Consider the following 15,510-nt stretch of genomic DNA (forward strand, 5'->3'; position numbering starts at 1 on the left):
GTCACATAGCCCCTATTCGCATTTTGCTATGACCTTGGAACGGACTCACAACGCACACACGTATGCTGCATGATTTTACCTATCAGTTAAAGAAAGGTAGATTATGTTGTCAAAATCGAGGATCTTTTCTATGCGATAGTTTGGAAGACCAAGTGTGACGTTGAGGGAGCGATATGATGAATGCCATATAGTCTGTCTTTTTTTATTTCCAATGTTGAAGTCTTTCAAGTTCATAAACGTACTCTATCATCCTCCATAGTATTCAAATGCGTATTATATCTTATTCATGTTCCATCATAATCATGATGGCGGATTTTCTACACCGCCGGCATTTCCAAGCATCCAAACGTTTCCCAACTTCTACATCGAGAGTTCCTAGCCTCTCATAGTTCGTCTTTCACAGCCCTCTGTGTCCGGTCATGGCTCTTGGCCTTGAAGCCATCTCCAGCTTGTGCAATTCTCCTCAAACGGAGCACCTTGGCCGCGTGACTGGGCACCAAAGCCTTCAACACATCTCTGGCCTCGACCTCGCCAATTTTTTTGCCAAATAGCCTCGGGTCCTCCCTCTCCAGACCGAGGGCGTACGGAGTCTCGGTGGCATTATACCAGTTCGCATCCTGTAGAATCTTGACCCGCGCATCGTGACCCTCGGCCGTGAACAACGACTCCGCCATCTCCGTGGACATCCTATCGGCCCAAAGATCATGAACCGCCCATTTGGACTTGACCTGCGGCGCCGAGCCACCAGGTCCATCCGCCACAAAGATCTCCGCGAGCGATGATTTCATCTCAATCTCCGCGCCGGCGGCGTTGAGCAAGATAACGACCTGATCCCCGTTCTCCAACCGTCCACTCCAAACTTGCGCCTCCGCGACTCCAAACTCATCGGGTACCAGATCCCCTCCAACATCCCTCCTCACCCTCAACGCGCTGCGGCCGTGGGGATCCTGGCTGATGGCGATGATGGCCGGATTGTTTACGATACTCAGCGCCTCGGCGGGCATATCCCGCAAATCGTTGCCGAGCATTAGCGGCGACTTGAGGGCGGCCCAGAGGGCAAAGTGCGCCTTGTACTCCTCGTCCGTCATGCCACCCTGGCCGACCTCGAGCATGTCGAGATCGTTCCAGCCGCCGGGGATGCCGCGGTCGGCGAAGGTGGCGACGCGGTTGATGATGAAGAGGACGGAGCAGTGGGTGCCCGGGGCGATGCAGAAGGGGTCCGCGGCCTGGTTGCAACTGCAGAGGTCGTCGGGGCGGGTGAAGGCGTCGTAGATGTCGCCTGACATGCGCCATGCGTTGGAAATGGACATGCCCCACTTGAGAGTGTTAGATGAGGGGGATACAGGAATCATGGAGATGGGACGTAGCGAACCGTGTGGACGTAGTCTTCGCCCCAGTTGCAGAGGCTCAGGGCGATGGGCCGGCCTGTCGCGTTGAGGGCGTCGGCCATGACTTTGAAGCGGTTGAAGGAGATTTGCGGTGTGCCCATGCGGCCCATGTGGTAGCAGTTGTCGTATTTGAGAAAGTCGACGCCCCATGACGCGAAGCTTTGAGCATCATCGTGTTCGTGGTCGAGAGAGCCGGCTGCTTTTCGTCAGCATTCTGTATCAAAGCATCATCCTCGTGAATGAGAGACAGAAACTCACCAAACCTGGCACAAGTCATCTCACCGGCACTAGAGTACATGCCATACTTGAGTCCCTGGCTGTGAAGATGATCCGAGACGTAATTCAGTCCGTTGGGAAACTTTACGAGATTCGGCTGAAGCTTTCCCTTGGCATCACGACCATTCTCATCTTGCCAGCAGTCATCCAAGACTACGTGATTGTAGCCCAGATCGCGGAGACCCAGGCTGACTACGCGTTCAGATGTGCCCAGGAGGAGGTCCTCGGAGACGTCGCATGCAAAGGCATTCCAGTTGTTCTGATAGTTATGAGCACAAGTCAACACTTCCAAGTGGGTTCTTATGACTTACCCAGCCCATCGGAGGTGTATTGGCCAGTCCATTGCTGATGGCGGCAACCCGTCCAGCAGTTGTGATCGCAGCCGCGAGACTGAGCAATTTGTATGTCATTTTGTCTTGAACTTTTGGGCGGCGAAACAGACAACAATTTCTGCTTCACTCTCAGATACAAGGCGTAAAGTCGATGACGGCGCGTTCTTATACAGATCAGAGTATCGAAAAAAGTGGCATCGCAGAGCCATCCGACCCCGCCATCGTGGCTATCGCACGTTCGTCTCTCATACGCTTCTCACCCTCCGACTTACATGATGTCCGTTCCCGCTGTGAAGTGAGGGGCTCTGAGGGGTCGACATTAGACGGTGAGGTCAAGCCAAGGCGAGCAGGGGGCGGAAAAGTCGTCGAGTTTCCCGCCCTCTTCTCCGCAGTGTTGCAGCAACGGTCTCCCGAGTCATGCATGCGCGGCCGTGTGGCGACCGGCCTGAACGCCGATGGGATGAAAATCACCGGCCGCGAAGGAGATATCACCGGGTGCCAAGACGCCCCCCGCTGCTGGGCAGAACATGTGTTGGTTGAACGGTGTATTTCTCGGAGTCAGAACATCGTGAGTTGACCCCTGTCACGAATATGAGCGGCTTCACGGGTTGGCAGCATGTCACATGTTACAGTGAATACACTCTTCAAATCCATCGCATGCACATGTTTGCAATCCATCAACGGGCCAAGACTCCGGAAGCGGTTCCCCAGCTTCACCAAACAGGTCCGGCTCCCCTCAACGGGGCCCCTCCATCCACAACGACTCCATCTCCTCCCCGTCCCCGCGTTCCTTTTCTTCCATTGGCTCCGCAAACTCGACCAGGAACCTCAGCATCCAACGGTCCAGCACAAAACTTGTGTCGATGCTCGTGCGTGCCGTCTGATGGAATGCTCTCAGACGACTGATGGCCCGATCAGTCGTCGGCCAGTAACACCGTAACTGCATCAGCAACTCAAAGTTCCTCTCCAATCGCCTTCGAGCTACACTGATATCCGCTTCATCCCCACTGAAGAGCAGTGTGTGAATCTGTACCGTCGATGCGATGACTAACACATGCGCCGTCATGGTGTACCGCACATCCGACCCGGGCGTCGTTTGAGCGCGGTAGACCATGTCACATAATCGCGCCGCGTGTTCCTTGCAGCGCTTCGCGTACAAGTCTCTCCTCGCGACAGAGGCCGAGGCAGTGGGGTTGATGGCTGTCGTAGTCGCCGCGCCATAGAGGAACTGGTAATAGAGAAGCTGGCCAAAGTGGTAATAGCCCAGGTAAACGGCCGCAAACGTCCGACCCTGACCGCGAGCTGCAAACCAGGCAAAGTTTTCGGGGGTATCACGCATATTCGCCGGGAGTGCAGCGAGCCAGTCCTCCATTCTCATGCTCAGAGATTCGACACCTTGCTCGAGGGCGTCCCAGGTAGGATTATCCGCAACGCAACGCTGATTGAAGTCGTTGACGTCTAACAAGATCCTGTTGAGCCTCACCATCTGAGAAAGCAGCTGGGAGCTCTGAGCAGCCGACGTCATACCCGTAACACCGGCTCCGCTGCGGCTCAACGAGAGAAATGGCAGATCGTCCATTGGCAAGGGGATATCGGATCTCGCCGGGAGAAGCTTGGGCAACTTCACCGCGGTGGAGGACCACACGTCGATCATGCAGAGCGACCACCAGACTGGGAACCGACTTGTCAGCTTTGAGTTCGTGCCTTGCATAAAGAGTTGCAGATGAACGTGGCAAACGGCAAACGATGGAGACTTGGGGACTCGATCATACCCCGTATGTTGATCTCTCGTTCCAGTAGATTGGTACCCGGTCTCCCCGGCAGGTCCAGTAGCTGCGCCATGCGGCATGCGACGCCGTAGTAGATGTTCTCGGATTCTCCATCGCCATTGGCAGTCAGGGCGGCTCCTATCAACACGCAGAGTTGTATCGTCGGCAGAGATACATCGCGGAGGTTTAGAAGTCCCTCTGCGGCTCGTATATACGCGTGGCTCCTATCTCGAGGATCGACATCTGCAAACTCTGGATCGGTTGAGAATCTACAGCATCATTAGACTGGTGAGTTGGTCATCTGATTCGACCTACAATGTTCTGCTTGGCAGCACACGGAGACGCACCTCGCGGATAACGCGCAGATACCAAAGAGGATGCCGTGATGCACTCGGTCGCCGAGTGCATCCTCGATGAAACTCGGTCGATGGAAGAGAGAATGGAACTGGTCATGGATGTAGTCAAAGTAGAGTCTCACAAGGTCCAGCCGGACCGGCAGACTAGGCAGTGCGGCGGCATGTGCAGTGGTCTCACAACGGGTGCACCAGTCACCGGTTTGAGATGCAGATGATGCACTTCCGGCTGCGTGGTAGCTACCTCGCTGCTGTATGGATGTGTTCCGCTCTTCTACCAGGCGTTCTTTACGTTGGTTCTCTCGTTGCTCATAGTAACCTCCCTCGGGAGGTCTTTGATCGCACTTGATGCCCCTCTCATTGCAGTAAATGCAGTCGATGAGACCGTCGCGAGTTTGGCACTTGCGCCTGCGGGCCCTATGAGGTTTCTGTCAGATCACAAGGTAACCTAAAGTGTCATGAAAGATCCAAAATGGGACGAGTATGTACCGACACGCAGCACAAGCCGAAGGTTTCCGCATGCTGGCGTGGCACAATTCCCTCGGACTGAACACCGCCCTGTTTGCGTATATGTTGTGGCCTTGTCCGCAGCCCGAAAAGAAGCAGACAAGATGGGGCGATTGCAAGCAGCAACTGCAAGAAGCGCAATAGAGAATGCCGATTTCTTTCAAAGATGACTAGGATTGTATTCCACCACGCAGTGGTTACCTGGCTGAGTTGGTTCGACGGGGACCCCAAGGGCTCAAGAAGTCTCCCCCTGCCGGGCGGTCTACCACAGATCGGGAAAAGGCGGCGGGAAACGTGCGGAAAAGTCGCTCAAACCTTGCCCTGGACATCTGATCGGTGACACCCACAAGCCGTTGGACGAATGATCGCGTCGCTTTGCTCCCCCAAAAGTCTCGACCGACCGTTGCTCCCAACCCCGGAGAATTCCCCATGGGACCCTCATATGATGCAGCAGACTCTGAACGTGTTGTACGACGTTGGCACGTTGGTTTCTCGAAACGTCTGATTGCCATTGTTGTCCCCTTCATGGGGTTTCTCCGCATTGCCTCGGCATTAAAGTGAAAAAAGGTCGGATTAATCTGACGTTGGGATTGGCCTTTCATAGTTTGGCACTCTCAGGGTTCGCCAAGTCCCTCAGGTCGTCCCACGGTAATGGTAGGTTGCAATGAGGTTCCCCGCCTTCTGTTTATATAAATGCGACGTTGTGTCCCATTGTTGTGGATGATTCTGTGAATAACCTCATTCGCAGTCGCCTGGATCTTAGGTGCTCTCCTGCAAGAGTGTTCAGCATGGCTCAGACAAAGACTGTGGGCGCTGAAGCGGTGCCGACCGTCAGCCACCACAATGATAACAACCCTGGTGAGGCCATCACGGCCATGCAGAATGAGCGTCAAATGAGCGTGAGAGATTCGTTTCGCTTCTGGCCGAAAGCGATTCTCTTCTCGTTCATCATTTCTCTGGCCATCATCATGGAGGTATGATAACCCCGGAGGAGTTTTGAGTCAGGACGTGCGACTGACTTTTCAAGGGCTATGATACCAACCTCATGAGCAACTTCTACGCCTTTCCGGCTTTCATGAAGCGGTACGGTGACCAAGTCGATGCCAATGGTGATCCTTTGGTCTCGGCTCGCTGGCAAACCATCATCAATAACGGCACCCAGGCTGGCTCAATCCTTGGCCTCATCCTCAACGGCATCATCACCGAGTGGATCGGCTACAAGAAGACCATGATCGTCGCCATGGTTGCCATGATCGGGGCCGTCTTCATCCCCTTCTTCTCTAACGGTCTTCCCATGTTCTTGGCCGGAGCCTTGATCCAGGGAATTCCGTGGGGTATCTTCCAGACTCTTGCCGTCACCTACGCGGCCGATATTTGTCCCATGTCCCTTAGAGGTTAGTTGTCTTTCTGTTCGTGTTTGACAGTGTTCGTTTACTAACCCGACTTACAGGATACATGACATCTTGGGTGTACGTTTATTGAAATCCTCATCTCAAAGAGTGAGCTCTGCTAACTATACATGTAGAAACATGTGCTGGGTCATTGGGCAGCTGATCAGCAGTGGCATGCTTCGCGGACTTCTACAGATCGATAACCAATGGGGATATCGCATTCGTAAGATAATCTCAACTACTTTGCCCTTGAGAATTTTCATTGACTCGAACCCATCTCAGCATTTGCTATTCAATGGGTCTGGCCCATCCCCATCATCATTGGCACGCTCTTCGCTCCAGAAAGTCCGTGGTGGCTCGTCCGCCAAAACCGCCTCGAAGACGCACGCGAAGCAGTCCGCAAGCTGACCTCGCCAAAGAGTGGCATCAACTTTGACCTCGACGCCCATATCGAGATGATGCGCGTGACGAACCAGTTCGAGATCGAGGTCAGCTCAGGCTCTCACTACTGGGACTGCTTCCGTGGCGTCGACCTCCGCCGCACCGAGATCGCATGCATGGTCTGGCTGACGCAATCCTTCTGCGGTGTGCCGTTCATGGGCTATGGCACGCAGTTCATGATCAATGCCGGCCTTAGCTCTAAGAACGGATTCACGATGAGTTTGGTACAGAACTGCATCGGTCTTATCGGCTGTATCATTGCTTGGTACATCATGACTCACATCGGGCGTCGCACTCTGTACCTGGCTGGTTTGTCGGCCATGTTTGTGATTCTCGTCATCATCGGTGGCATCGGCATCCCTCAGGATGCGGCTGGTTTGCCAGCACGGTCATGGGCCGTAGGAGCCCTCATCATCGTAATGCTCTTCTCCTTCCAGCTCAGCGTCGGTCCCTCGTGCTACACCCTGGTCGCGGAGATGCCGTCTACCAGACTCCGCGTCAAGACAGTCGCCTTGTCTCGCGCCTTTTACAACTGCGGAGGCTTCATTGTCAACGCGCTGCAGCCGAAAATTGTGGGCAAGAACGATTGGAACTGGGGAGCGAGAGGCGGCTTCTTCTGGGCCGGCATCACTGTGCTTTTCCTTACCTGGACTTTCTTCCGTCTTCCGGAGCCATTTGGTCTCACGTACTCTGAGATTGATCTGCTCTTTGAGCATCGCGTTGGCGCTCGTCACTTCTCGCAAGAGGCGGCTGACTCTTTACGCCCGCAGCTGGAAGAGGTCGCCAACCGTCATGAGAAGTTAGCTGCTACAGTTAGTCATCAGGAGGCATAGCCTGAAAAGTCTCAATCGAGAGACATCCGAAATACCACATACTCGTAGAGAGCAAAACCATGATGTGGTTCGTTAATCGACAATGCTTGGGTCTGTTTACCCGTACTTAACAAACTGGATCTCTCATTACAAGTCACTTACGTGTAAGACAATAGAAGCATCGTTATAAGAGATGATATCACACCGACTGAGTTGAACTAACATGTGTTCATGGATTGCAGCCAGATGAAACTTGCGACTGTTGCAGTGATTGATTAAACAACCCTATGCACATTACGTCGAAGCCTTTGCACCGCAAAGGCTAAGATCTAAGATGATAGTATACTATGTGTTCTCCGAAGTCCCGGAAAGTCGGGTGCTCGCGATAGAGATAGCCTAAGGAGCCAGACTGATGCAGCCGTTGGCGCTATCTTCTTGGAAGATACCGCTGTAGACAATCCCCTCGTCAATGCCGTCCGGCTGGAAGCCATTCTTGGTGATATCACCCTGACCTCCGACTGGCTTCTTCAGAACACCGAAATGGTACTGACCCTGGCCCGTGACAACGTTGGGCTGGGGTTCCCCCTGAGCCTCCAAGTCGTTGTTGTCGGTTGAGTAGAACACCTGGACGGTGCTGAGCAACGTATGAGTACCCTAGAGCATATGTCAGGCTCGGAAAGTACTCACTTGGCGTTGAAATCCATGGTTACGGCAAAGTCATGAATAGTGTTCTCTGCGAAAGGTGTGCTGAAAAGAATAGGAGGTGCCGGCTTGGTGTTAACATTGCCAAACAGCTGGAGGGTATCTGGGTCGACCGTTGCATCGCCGCCCAGGATGGTGCCGGTTTTGAGAACGACTTGGTTCGTGCTGAAGTCATTGCTCTCCAGGAAAGCTAGCTGGTACTCGTGCGACAGATTGAGAGGACGCTGGACGTCTTTCGAGAGACTGAAATGCAACGTCTTCACGCCAGTCGTCGATTCGTCTGTACCTGTGTTGGTTGATGGGATAAGCTCAGCACGTCGGAAGCCCGTCTGTTTGTTGAAGATTGACTGGTCACTGGGGTAATTGTTAGCAGGACAATCTAATCATGGTCATGCTGGGGCTCGGACTGACCTGATTGTGACTTCAAGAGGAACGTTGTCGTTTCCATCGAAAGGTGAGCTGGCCTCATTAGGCAATTGCAATACTTTGCTGAAGCTCAAACCGGCCCCAAAGACATTCTGTGGACTGAAAAGGTTGTTCTCGGCATCGAATGCTTCTGCCTCGGTTCCAGTTGTGACCCTGCCATCGAACTGCAAAGTGCATTGCTGAGCCACTGCCACTGAGGCGAAGGATAGAAGAGTGAACGACTTGAAGTACTGCATGATGAAGACGTAATGTTGGACCAGCCTGGATTAAAAGAGTGAACCAATGGATTTACAAACGAAACAAACGCGCTGGCACTAAGTAATTACGAGTAACGAGATGGAATCGAGACACTGTCACAGTATTGAGACCACGGCAACAGCCTTTAAGTATGTGTCCCAATTACGTCTTCCCTAGGTAGAGCCTCCGGCCCGGAAGGACCATGAGATGCACCGATCACCGGCGATTCATGCGCTCGTGCCAAGAGTTTGGGACGTGTTCGTCGTGTCTTTGGATTCGGCACCAAGCGAGCTGAGGCCTGTCAGGACCCTCATCCAGGTCCCGTCCCGAGTTCAAACAAGGCACGGCGACTAAAAGAAGGTGTAAACTGAGGAAGGTTTTTCTCAAAGACCGGGGGAATAGAGAGGTCACGGGCTGAGATTCCAGTCTCAAGGTTAGGTTGACATGAATGGTAGTTGGCTGAGGCTCAACGGGTGGGCGTGGAGACGTCTGTCAGGACTGTCACAATGAAGCCGGGGCGATGAAGATCAAACGAAGCCGTCTCATTCACGATACATACGACGCTGGCATCTCCCCAACGTCTCGTGATATTCACGGAACGCGAATATCAGATGGATGAGAGCCGACAGCTGTCGGCAACTCGAGATGAGTGTGGGATCCTTGCGCAATTGAGTATGTAACTTATCCTCATCTCACGTATGTGCATCAAGAGTGCGTAGCATGCCGCTGCCGGCTTCGTCTCATGTGTTTACATGACGCTCAATCCAACGGGCTGAGCACATTGCCGGTGAGATTCAGTGGCTGACTCGCTTCCCCGCATCGATTACATCTCTAGAAGGTATCGAAGCTGGAGAAAATGGTACGCCAAGGCGTTGGGTCGGTTGTGATGGGCGATCTGCAGATAGCAGAGGTGAAGATCTCTTCATCCGGCGGTTGCGTTAGTAAGGGACTAGAGGGTAATCTTTGAGGACAAGATTGTGTGATTTGCCATCAAAGCGATGCATTCGGGAGATTTGTTTCCGTAAACTCTGTGATCTCCCTCCAACTTGCCTTTGGCCTGGATAAAAGTGTCTTTCGAGCCTCATGACAGCATCGCCAGAGTTGAGCGGTAGAAGAGGACTGAGAGTTAACAAGGTTCCAGCAACGACGGACGGTAGACAGGTGCCAAATCTGCTGACACTCCGGCGCATGGGCATGGGCATGGACTCAATTAACGTTGGCCACGTTCAGCCGTTGAACCAAGCGTAACTGAGCAGTCATGTTGCTATTTCTCTGATTCGACTTTGAGACGGCAAATTGAGAACGATGGCAATGATGACGGTGGCGATCTGGTGTTCAATTGATGGCTTGATGGCGAGCTCTGTGTGATCCCAGCAAGTTCGTCGGTGTGCCGCAGTCTGTTCTCCTTCTTTTCTCCTATCGTCCCTAACGTTTCCACGGTTTTAATCCAATTCAATCTTGTCTAGTGACGTAACAAGATGCATCAAATACCCCAGAGCATCGAGGCTCAAGTAGGAAGTGATGCAGATATAGCAAAAGAGAATGTCACGAGGTATCCGTAGAGAGTGTGACGAGGTACCTTATCGGGAAGCTCCTTATCGATAGCGCTATCGTTATTCTTATCAACCAACAGTGGATCTCGGCGGTGATCTCAGTGCTCACTAAGGTAAGGCGAGGTTAGCGATCTGGGCCGCTTACGCTAAGCTGTTGGCGTCTCACTGGCTGGGGTCTTATTCTTCGGGGCGGTCGCGGTTCACAAACAACATCCGACTCAACAGGGACCTTGAACACGCCTTCCTGTGGTCAAACTTCTCAATTGTTCCTCTCTGTTGACCATTTGGCGATTTTTTCTGACTGTGACATCCTACGCCCGCCTTCTCCGCCAAAAAGAAAATACGAACAAACGACTACATCTATAGCTCGACGGTTAAGCTTTCGAGCTTTGGTCTTCCCGAGCACCTACTGAGACGCGTCTGTTCAAAGGCTCAAGCTTGGGCCTCGACAGTCGCCTCGCCACAACCTCCAACTCACGTCTTCTCGATCTCGCGACTTGACACGATCCTGCCAATTGGACACCCGGAGGCTGCAGTGAACGTAGCAGCTCCGTCCTTCGACCTTCGCCGCCCGACATCGAGGCTCATCGAGCAGGTCCCGGTACCGCGAACCCTAGTCTGACACCTCCGGCCCACCGCGTCTGCACCGCTACCAGCCTCTTCCACCACCGCGTCGCATAGAGACTACGATCCCAAGAAGACTCTGCAGCTGTCCACCACGGCCGGGTTTCCGAAATTGGGGAAACCGCTTTTGTGTCTCTATTCCAACAAAGTTTCGAGAAATCCGATCGACTGGTAGCTCTGCTCTGCCCAACTGAGTCGAGTTTAAGCAAGGGCTTGCAGTTCCATACGCCACCATACGTCTGAGGCGCTACACGCCTGGGCCTGAAAGCAAGCGAATCTCTTCAGTCGATATCCAGAAATCAAGTCATTACATCTCTCGCGTCGAATATATATCCACAAAGGCTGGCGTCAGAGTCGCATACTTGTCAGACGCGCCTAGGCTAGCAGCACCATAATAGAAGTGTCTAATTGTCGGAACTCCACTCCGGACAGTCCAATGGGCCGACTCTAGTACGCCTTCAGTATGCCTACCACCCAGGTCACCCCTACAGAGGATGTTCTTCTACAAGGGATTGCCGACTCTGTTTTCAAAGCACGAAAGGTCGTGGTCATTACTGGCGCAGGTATCAGTACCAATTCGGGCATTCCTGTAAGAGCTCACGCTGGAAGGTCTCAGTAACTCATGCTAATCAATGACACGTAGGACTTCCGGAGCGAAAATGGACTCTACTCCCTAATTCAGGCCCAGTTCGATGCCGCAAATCGGGTGGATGTTGTCGAACCAAGGAATTTTGGCTCGGCGGATGCCAGTCGCGAAGAACAGGAACAACCGACGAAACGGAGGAGACTTTCTTTTGAGGATTCGGGTATTTGTCTAAGTGATGATTCGCAAGATTCACGGGTCACAGGGAATCATACATCCACTTTGCAGGGCTCCGACTCAAATCCGGCAAGGTCTACTGGGCCCATCACTAGGGCGAGGTCGAGGGAATCAACCGTCGATGCCGGGAGTGCTTGCCCAAGTACCAGTACCGATAATGCACCCATTCCGGGTGATAGAACCAGCTGGAGAAGATCTTCGAGGGAGAGCGCGAGAGCTCAGTCTTCACCCCCGGACAAGGGGCCTAGGACAGACTTGGCCGCCGGCAGAAATCTAGGTTCTGTGGAAGCCCACAACAACCGAACACCCAGCGACAGAGCTACGCGCAGCTATTTGAGGAGGAGGGGACGATCTGCAAGTCCATGTGCCCAGAGAGCCAACGCCTATCAGGCGAGCTCTGCTGAGATGCGCAAGAGGTCTCTGTTGACATCTACCATCGCCTCTGTGCAAGGGTCAGGGATCATTGAAACCGTCAGCTCGACTTCAATTCCCGCCGTGCCGAGGGCCACGTTCTCCAAGGAAGGTGAGCAGTTAGAGGAAAGGAACTCCGTTCATGTTACGCCAAAAACCTCGAGATTCTTCTTCAGCTCCTCCCCTCTATCATCACCACCTAGCGCATTCCCGCAAACGCCTAGTTTCATAAGAGACACAAGCCGCTTCACAAGATCGACTCTACGACAGCAGCCAATGGGCTTCAGTTCCTCGCCATTATCATCGCCTCCGCCAGTCCTGTTTGACCCTTTTGAGGAGCCTTCATCGTCAACGAGTAGGCAGACATCGAGTGCGGCCAGCAGCGCTGCATCTTCGGAAACCGACGAAACGCCACCGTCCTCACAGCCTAGCAAGTCGACTCTACTCAACATCAAAGGGAGAGATCTATTCGATGCCTCAATATGGGCGGATCCCTTGAGAACCTCGGTATTTTATACTTTTGCCACTACACTTCGAGAGAAGGTCAAAGAAGTTGTGCCGACGGAATCTCATCACTTCATCGGCCATCTACGCAACCGCGGGAAACTAGTCCGATGCTACACGCAGAATATTGATCAGATCGAGGAGAAGGTTGGGCTTTCCACCTCGCTGCAGGACGGGCCGGGGCATCGAGGCCGCTTCTCGAGGAAATCTGTCGGGGCCGTCTTGGCTACGGCGGCAACGGGGTGTTCCATAGGAGACTCTGTCTCTGCAACACCGGAAACTAGTGACGCGAAAGATTTGGATGAACCAAAAGCGCCCGATGGTGGCGGAGTCGGCGAGTCGGCCGAAGCGACCCCGGCAGCCGAGTCACAGGTTCAGCAACACTCCGAGAAGAAGTCGAATGGTGTTGAATGTGTTTTCTTGCACGGATCACTAGAGTCTCTGAGGTGTTTCCTGTGCGGGAAGATTTGCGATTGGGATGAAGACGACAGATCGCACGAGACTCTCTCGGGGCGACAGCCTGAGTGCCCCTACTGCGCTGGAGCAACAGCTGCACGGCAGGAGAGGGGCAAGAGAGCGTTAGGTGTGGGCAAGCTGAGACCGGACATTGTACTCTATGGCGAAGAGCACCCGAACGCCCATCTCATTTCACCCATCATCACCCATGACCTGGGACTGTCACCGGACCTCCTTCTCATTCTCGGCACGTCACTGAAAGTCCATGGCCTGAAGGTCCTTGTCAGGGAGTTCGCCAAGACCATCCACAGCAGGGGCGGCAAAGTTGTCTTTGTCAACTTCACGAAGCCCCCAGAGAGTTCCTGGGGGGATATCATCGACTACTGGGTGCAATGGGACTGCGACGCATGGGTTGCCAACCTGAAGGAGAGAGTCCCCTTGCTCTGGCTGCCGCCCGGCACAAAGTTGCCCAAGAAGAAGAAGGAGAGCAGCGAAAAGACGAAGAAACGTCAGAACTCTACGGAAGAGAACTCGAAGATGGATGCTGTGAAGCCATCAGCGAAGCCACCCGCGAAACCATCTATAGCTTTGCCCACAGCTTTATTGGCAGAGTTGCCGCACGACTCGCAAACAGAGACGACAACGAAGCCAGAGAAGCCTTGCAAAGCTCCGAGGCTAGACAATGTAGTAAAGCCCGAGCCTTTAACGATACCACTGGAGGTCGCTGCTCCTCCCAAATCTGTACCACAGAGGCCAATGGCAGTCCGTGATGACAGGACGAGCGCTGCTTGGGTGACATGGAAGGTGATGGTGGAACTTCGCCGTATCGTGGGCAGCATAGCCCCGACGCCATCGACATCCCCAAAGGCCCTCCGTGTCGAAAAGCCAAAGACGAGGCGATCAAGAAAGTCTGCACCGGCTGCTCTGTCACGGCCAGCTCCTCCTGCTTTTTCAGATCAAAACGAGAAGAGCTTCCAGCTAAGACCAATCATGGCACAGGTGGAGCAGCGAGAGCCTGGCCATACAGAGTTGGCTCGAAACGAGGGTGCCGGTGCGCAAGTAACCATACCAGACGCAACGGAAAGCTCCATATTTGCTGCTGTCAAACTCAATCCTCGGATGCGGAAACGAAAGACGATCGACGGCGAGGAGATTTTTGTGCCCGGCATGCCACGCCCGGTCATTACTAAAGCCCTCCCACGGCCGACTCCGCGAAAGATGAAGGCACCACACGCCAAGGAGAGGCCGGTCATTGTGACGCCTAAGATTCTCTCTGACATTCAGCGTCCATCTATGGAGTCGCTCAAGTTGCCACCACTTCAAACGACCAAGGCGCCCGCCGCCACGCCATCAAAGCCTCAACCTTTGGAGCCTCTTAGTTCCCCCACGGGTCCTCTGACAGCCATCTCGTCCAACACGCAGACTCGGATCGACAAACGCATGGCGAATCCTTTCTTTCTGTCAGATCCTCTCTTATTACGGCTAATTCAGGCCCCTGACTGGACCCCTCCTCAAACTCATGGTTTCAAACCCACCAAAGTCGAAAAGCAACCCAACAAGGATGCAGACGCCGCCATGGCGTTGCAGGATCTCAAGCAAGGATAGTTGTCTGAGTTACGGCAGCAAACACACTCTTGCATGGAATTGGAAAGAGAGCACTGCATATAGTTTATGGATAGAGGAAGCGCTGAATTATACCCCGCGGTGGACTCTATTTGTACACCGCACTCCATATCGAGGTGCAATCAACATCCATGGTTCGTGACTTTTTTTCTGTTTTTTTGTTTCTTTTTTTTTTTTTTTGACTCAATCGCAACCCGTGACAGATGACCTCGCAAGGCTCTACCTTGGTACGCTTGCGTCGAGGACACGAGGGTACTGACGCTACACCCAGGGCCCTGCAGTAGGTAAAAGCATCGTCCACATTGCGAATAGGCTTTGCGTGCGATCTGGCGTGCCGTTGTTCGAGAAGGCTAGTACCAAAGCCAGCACGCTGCACCTGCCCAAGCGTAGAAAAAAACATCCAAGACTAGCCTGCGAGTCAGGTTTTGTTTGTCTGGGCTCTGGTCACACTCTGGCCAGGTCCGGAAGTGGGAACAAGAAGAGCGCCTCTTCCAGAGCTTGGTGCCAGTGTCGCAGTCCACGTGGAGGAGCTTTCTGAGGCTGGGCGTCAGCTTTCATACTTGGATACCTGCTGTTGAACAATGCCATGTCTCTTGGTTGTCACTCTCTTGCCAGAGATAACAGAACCGGCTACCAACTCCAACTTGTTGAAGAATTGGCGCGCTAACATGACTTTTAGGCTGTCTGGAACCACTTAGTTGTCAATAGTCTGCAAGGCAAATGGGCGCCAATCTTGTTGCCACTCCCAAACGACCGTATGAGAACCAAACAGTCGGTATTTCTGCGATGGCGAGCCCTACCTTCAGGGGTCCCCGGTCCGTCAAAGTCCAAGGATCAGGCACATCGTGAGCGAGCGCCAGATGGCCCGTTACATCCCGTACGATT

The 15,510-nt window shown here is 53.4% G+C and overlaps 5 protein-coding genes across 5 annotated transcripts; 2 read left to right on the forward strand and 3 right to left on the reverse strand.

Moving 5' to 3' along the window:
* Positions 1-182: 182 nt before the first annotated feature.
* BDP55DRAFT_680687 (melibiase) lies at positions 183-2,277 on the reverse strand. The gene is made up of 4 exons (XM_060576127.1): positions 1,976-2,277; positions 1,647-1,923; positions 1,373-1,584; positions 183-1,316 (listed from the first exon to the last, which is right to left on the reverse strand). Exons 1-4 carry the CDS (start codon positions 2,072-2,074, stop codon positions 384-386), a joined length of 1,521 nt encoding a protein of 506 aa, XP_060423812.1. The 5' UTR covers positions 2,075-2,277; the 3' UTR covers positions 183-383.
* Positions 2,278-2,525: 248 nt separating this feature from the next.
* Positions 2,526-4,960, reverse strand: BDP55DRAFT_772848 (fungal-specific transcription factor domain-containing protein). The gene is made up of 4 exons (XM_060581147.1): positions 4,608-4,960; positions 4,113-4,535; positions 3,769-4,034; positions 2,526-3,667 (listed from the first exon to the last, which is right to left on the reverse strand). The coding sequence occupies exons 1-4, from the start codon at positions 4,637-4,639 to the stop codon at positions 2,733-2,735; spliced, it is 1,656 nt and encodes a 551-aa protein (XP_060423813.1). The 5' UTR covers positions 4,640-4,960; the 3' UTR covers positions 2,526-2,732.
* On the forward strand, positions 4,961-7,529 carry BDP55DRAFT_680692 (alpha glucoside transporter). The gene is made up of 6 exons (XM_060576128.1): positions 4,961-5,279; positions 5,374-5,599; positions 5,653-6,019; positions 6,076-6,094; positions 6,151-6,239; positions 6,299-7,529. Exons 2-6 carry the CDS (start codon positions 5,414-5,416, stop codon positions 7,288-7,290), a joined length of 1,653 nt encoding a protein of 550 aa, XP_060423814.1. The 5' UTR covers positions 4,961-5,279; positions 5,374-5,413; the 3' UTR covers positions 7,291-7,529.
* A 1-nt stretch (position 7,530) lies between these two features.
* BDP55DRAFT_620692 (uncharacterized protein) lies at positions 7,531-8,633 on the reverse strand (the record flags this gene model as incomplete). The annotated part of the gene is made up of 3 exons (XM_060571338.1): positions 7,531-7,903; positions 7,957-8,325; positions 8,383-8,633. The coding sequence occupies 3 exons, from the start codon at positions 8,631-8,633 to the stop codon at positions 7,666-7,668; spliced, it is 858 nt and encodes a 285-aa protein (XP_060423815.1). The 3' UTR covers positions 7,531-7,665.
* Positions 8,634-11,274: 2,641 nt separating this feature from the next.
* Positions 11,275-14,607, forward strand: BDP55DRAFT_733561 (uncharacterized protein; the record flags this gene model as incomplete). Its single annotated transcript, XM_060580105.1, has 2 exons — positions 11,275-11,400; positions 11,455-14,607. The coding sequence occupies 2 exons, from the start codon at positions 11,275-11,277 to the stop codon at positions 14,605-14,607; spliced, it is 3,279 nt and encodes a 1,092-aa protein (XP_060423816.1).
* Positions 14,608-15,510: the final 903 nt, after the last annotated feature.

This window comes from Colletotrichum godetiae (assembly GCF_030913485.1).
Source record: "Colletotrichum godetiae strain CBS 193.32 chromosome Unknown BDP55scaffold_65, whole genome shotgun sequence".
NCBI classification, from domain to species: Eukaryota; Fungi; Ascomycota; class Sordariomycetes; order Glomerellales; family Glomerellaceae; genus Colletotrichum; species Colletotrichum godetiae.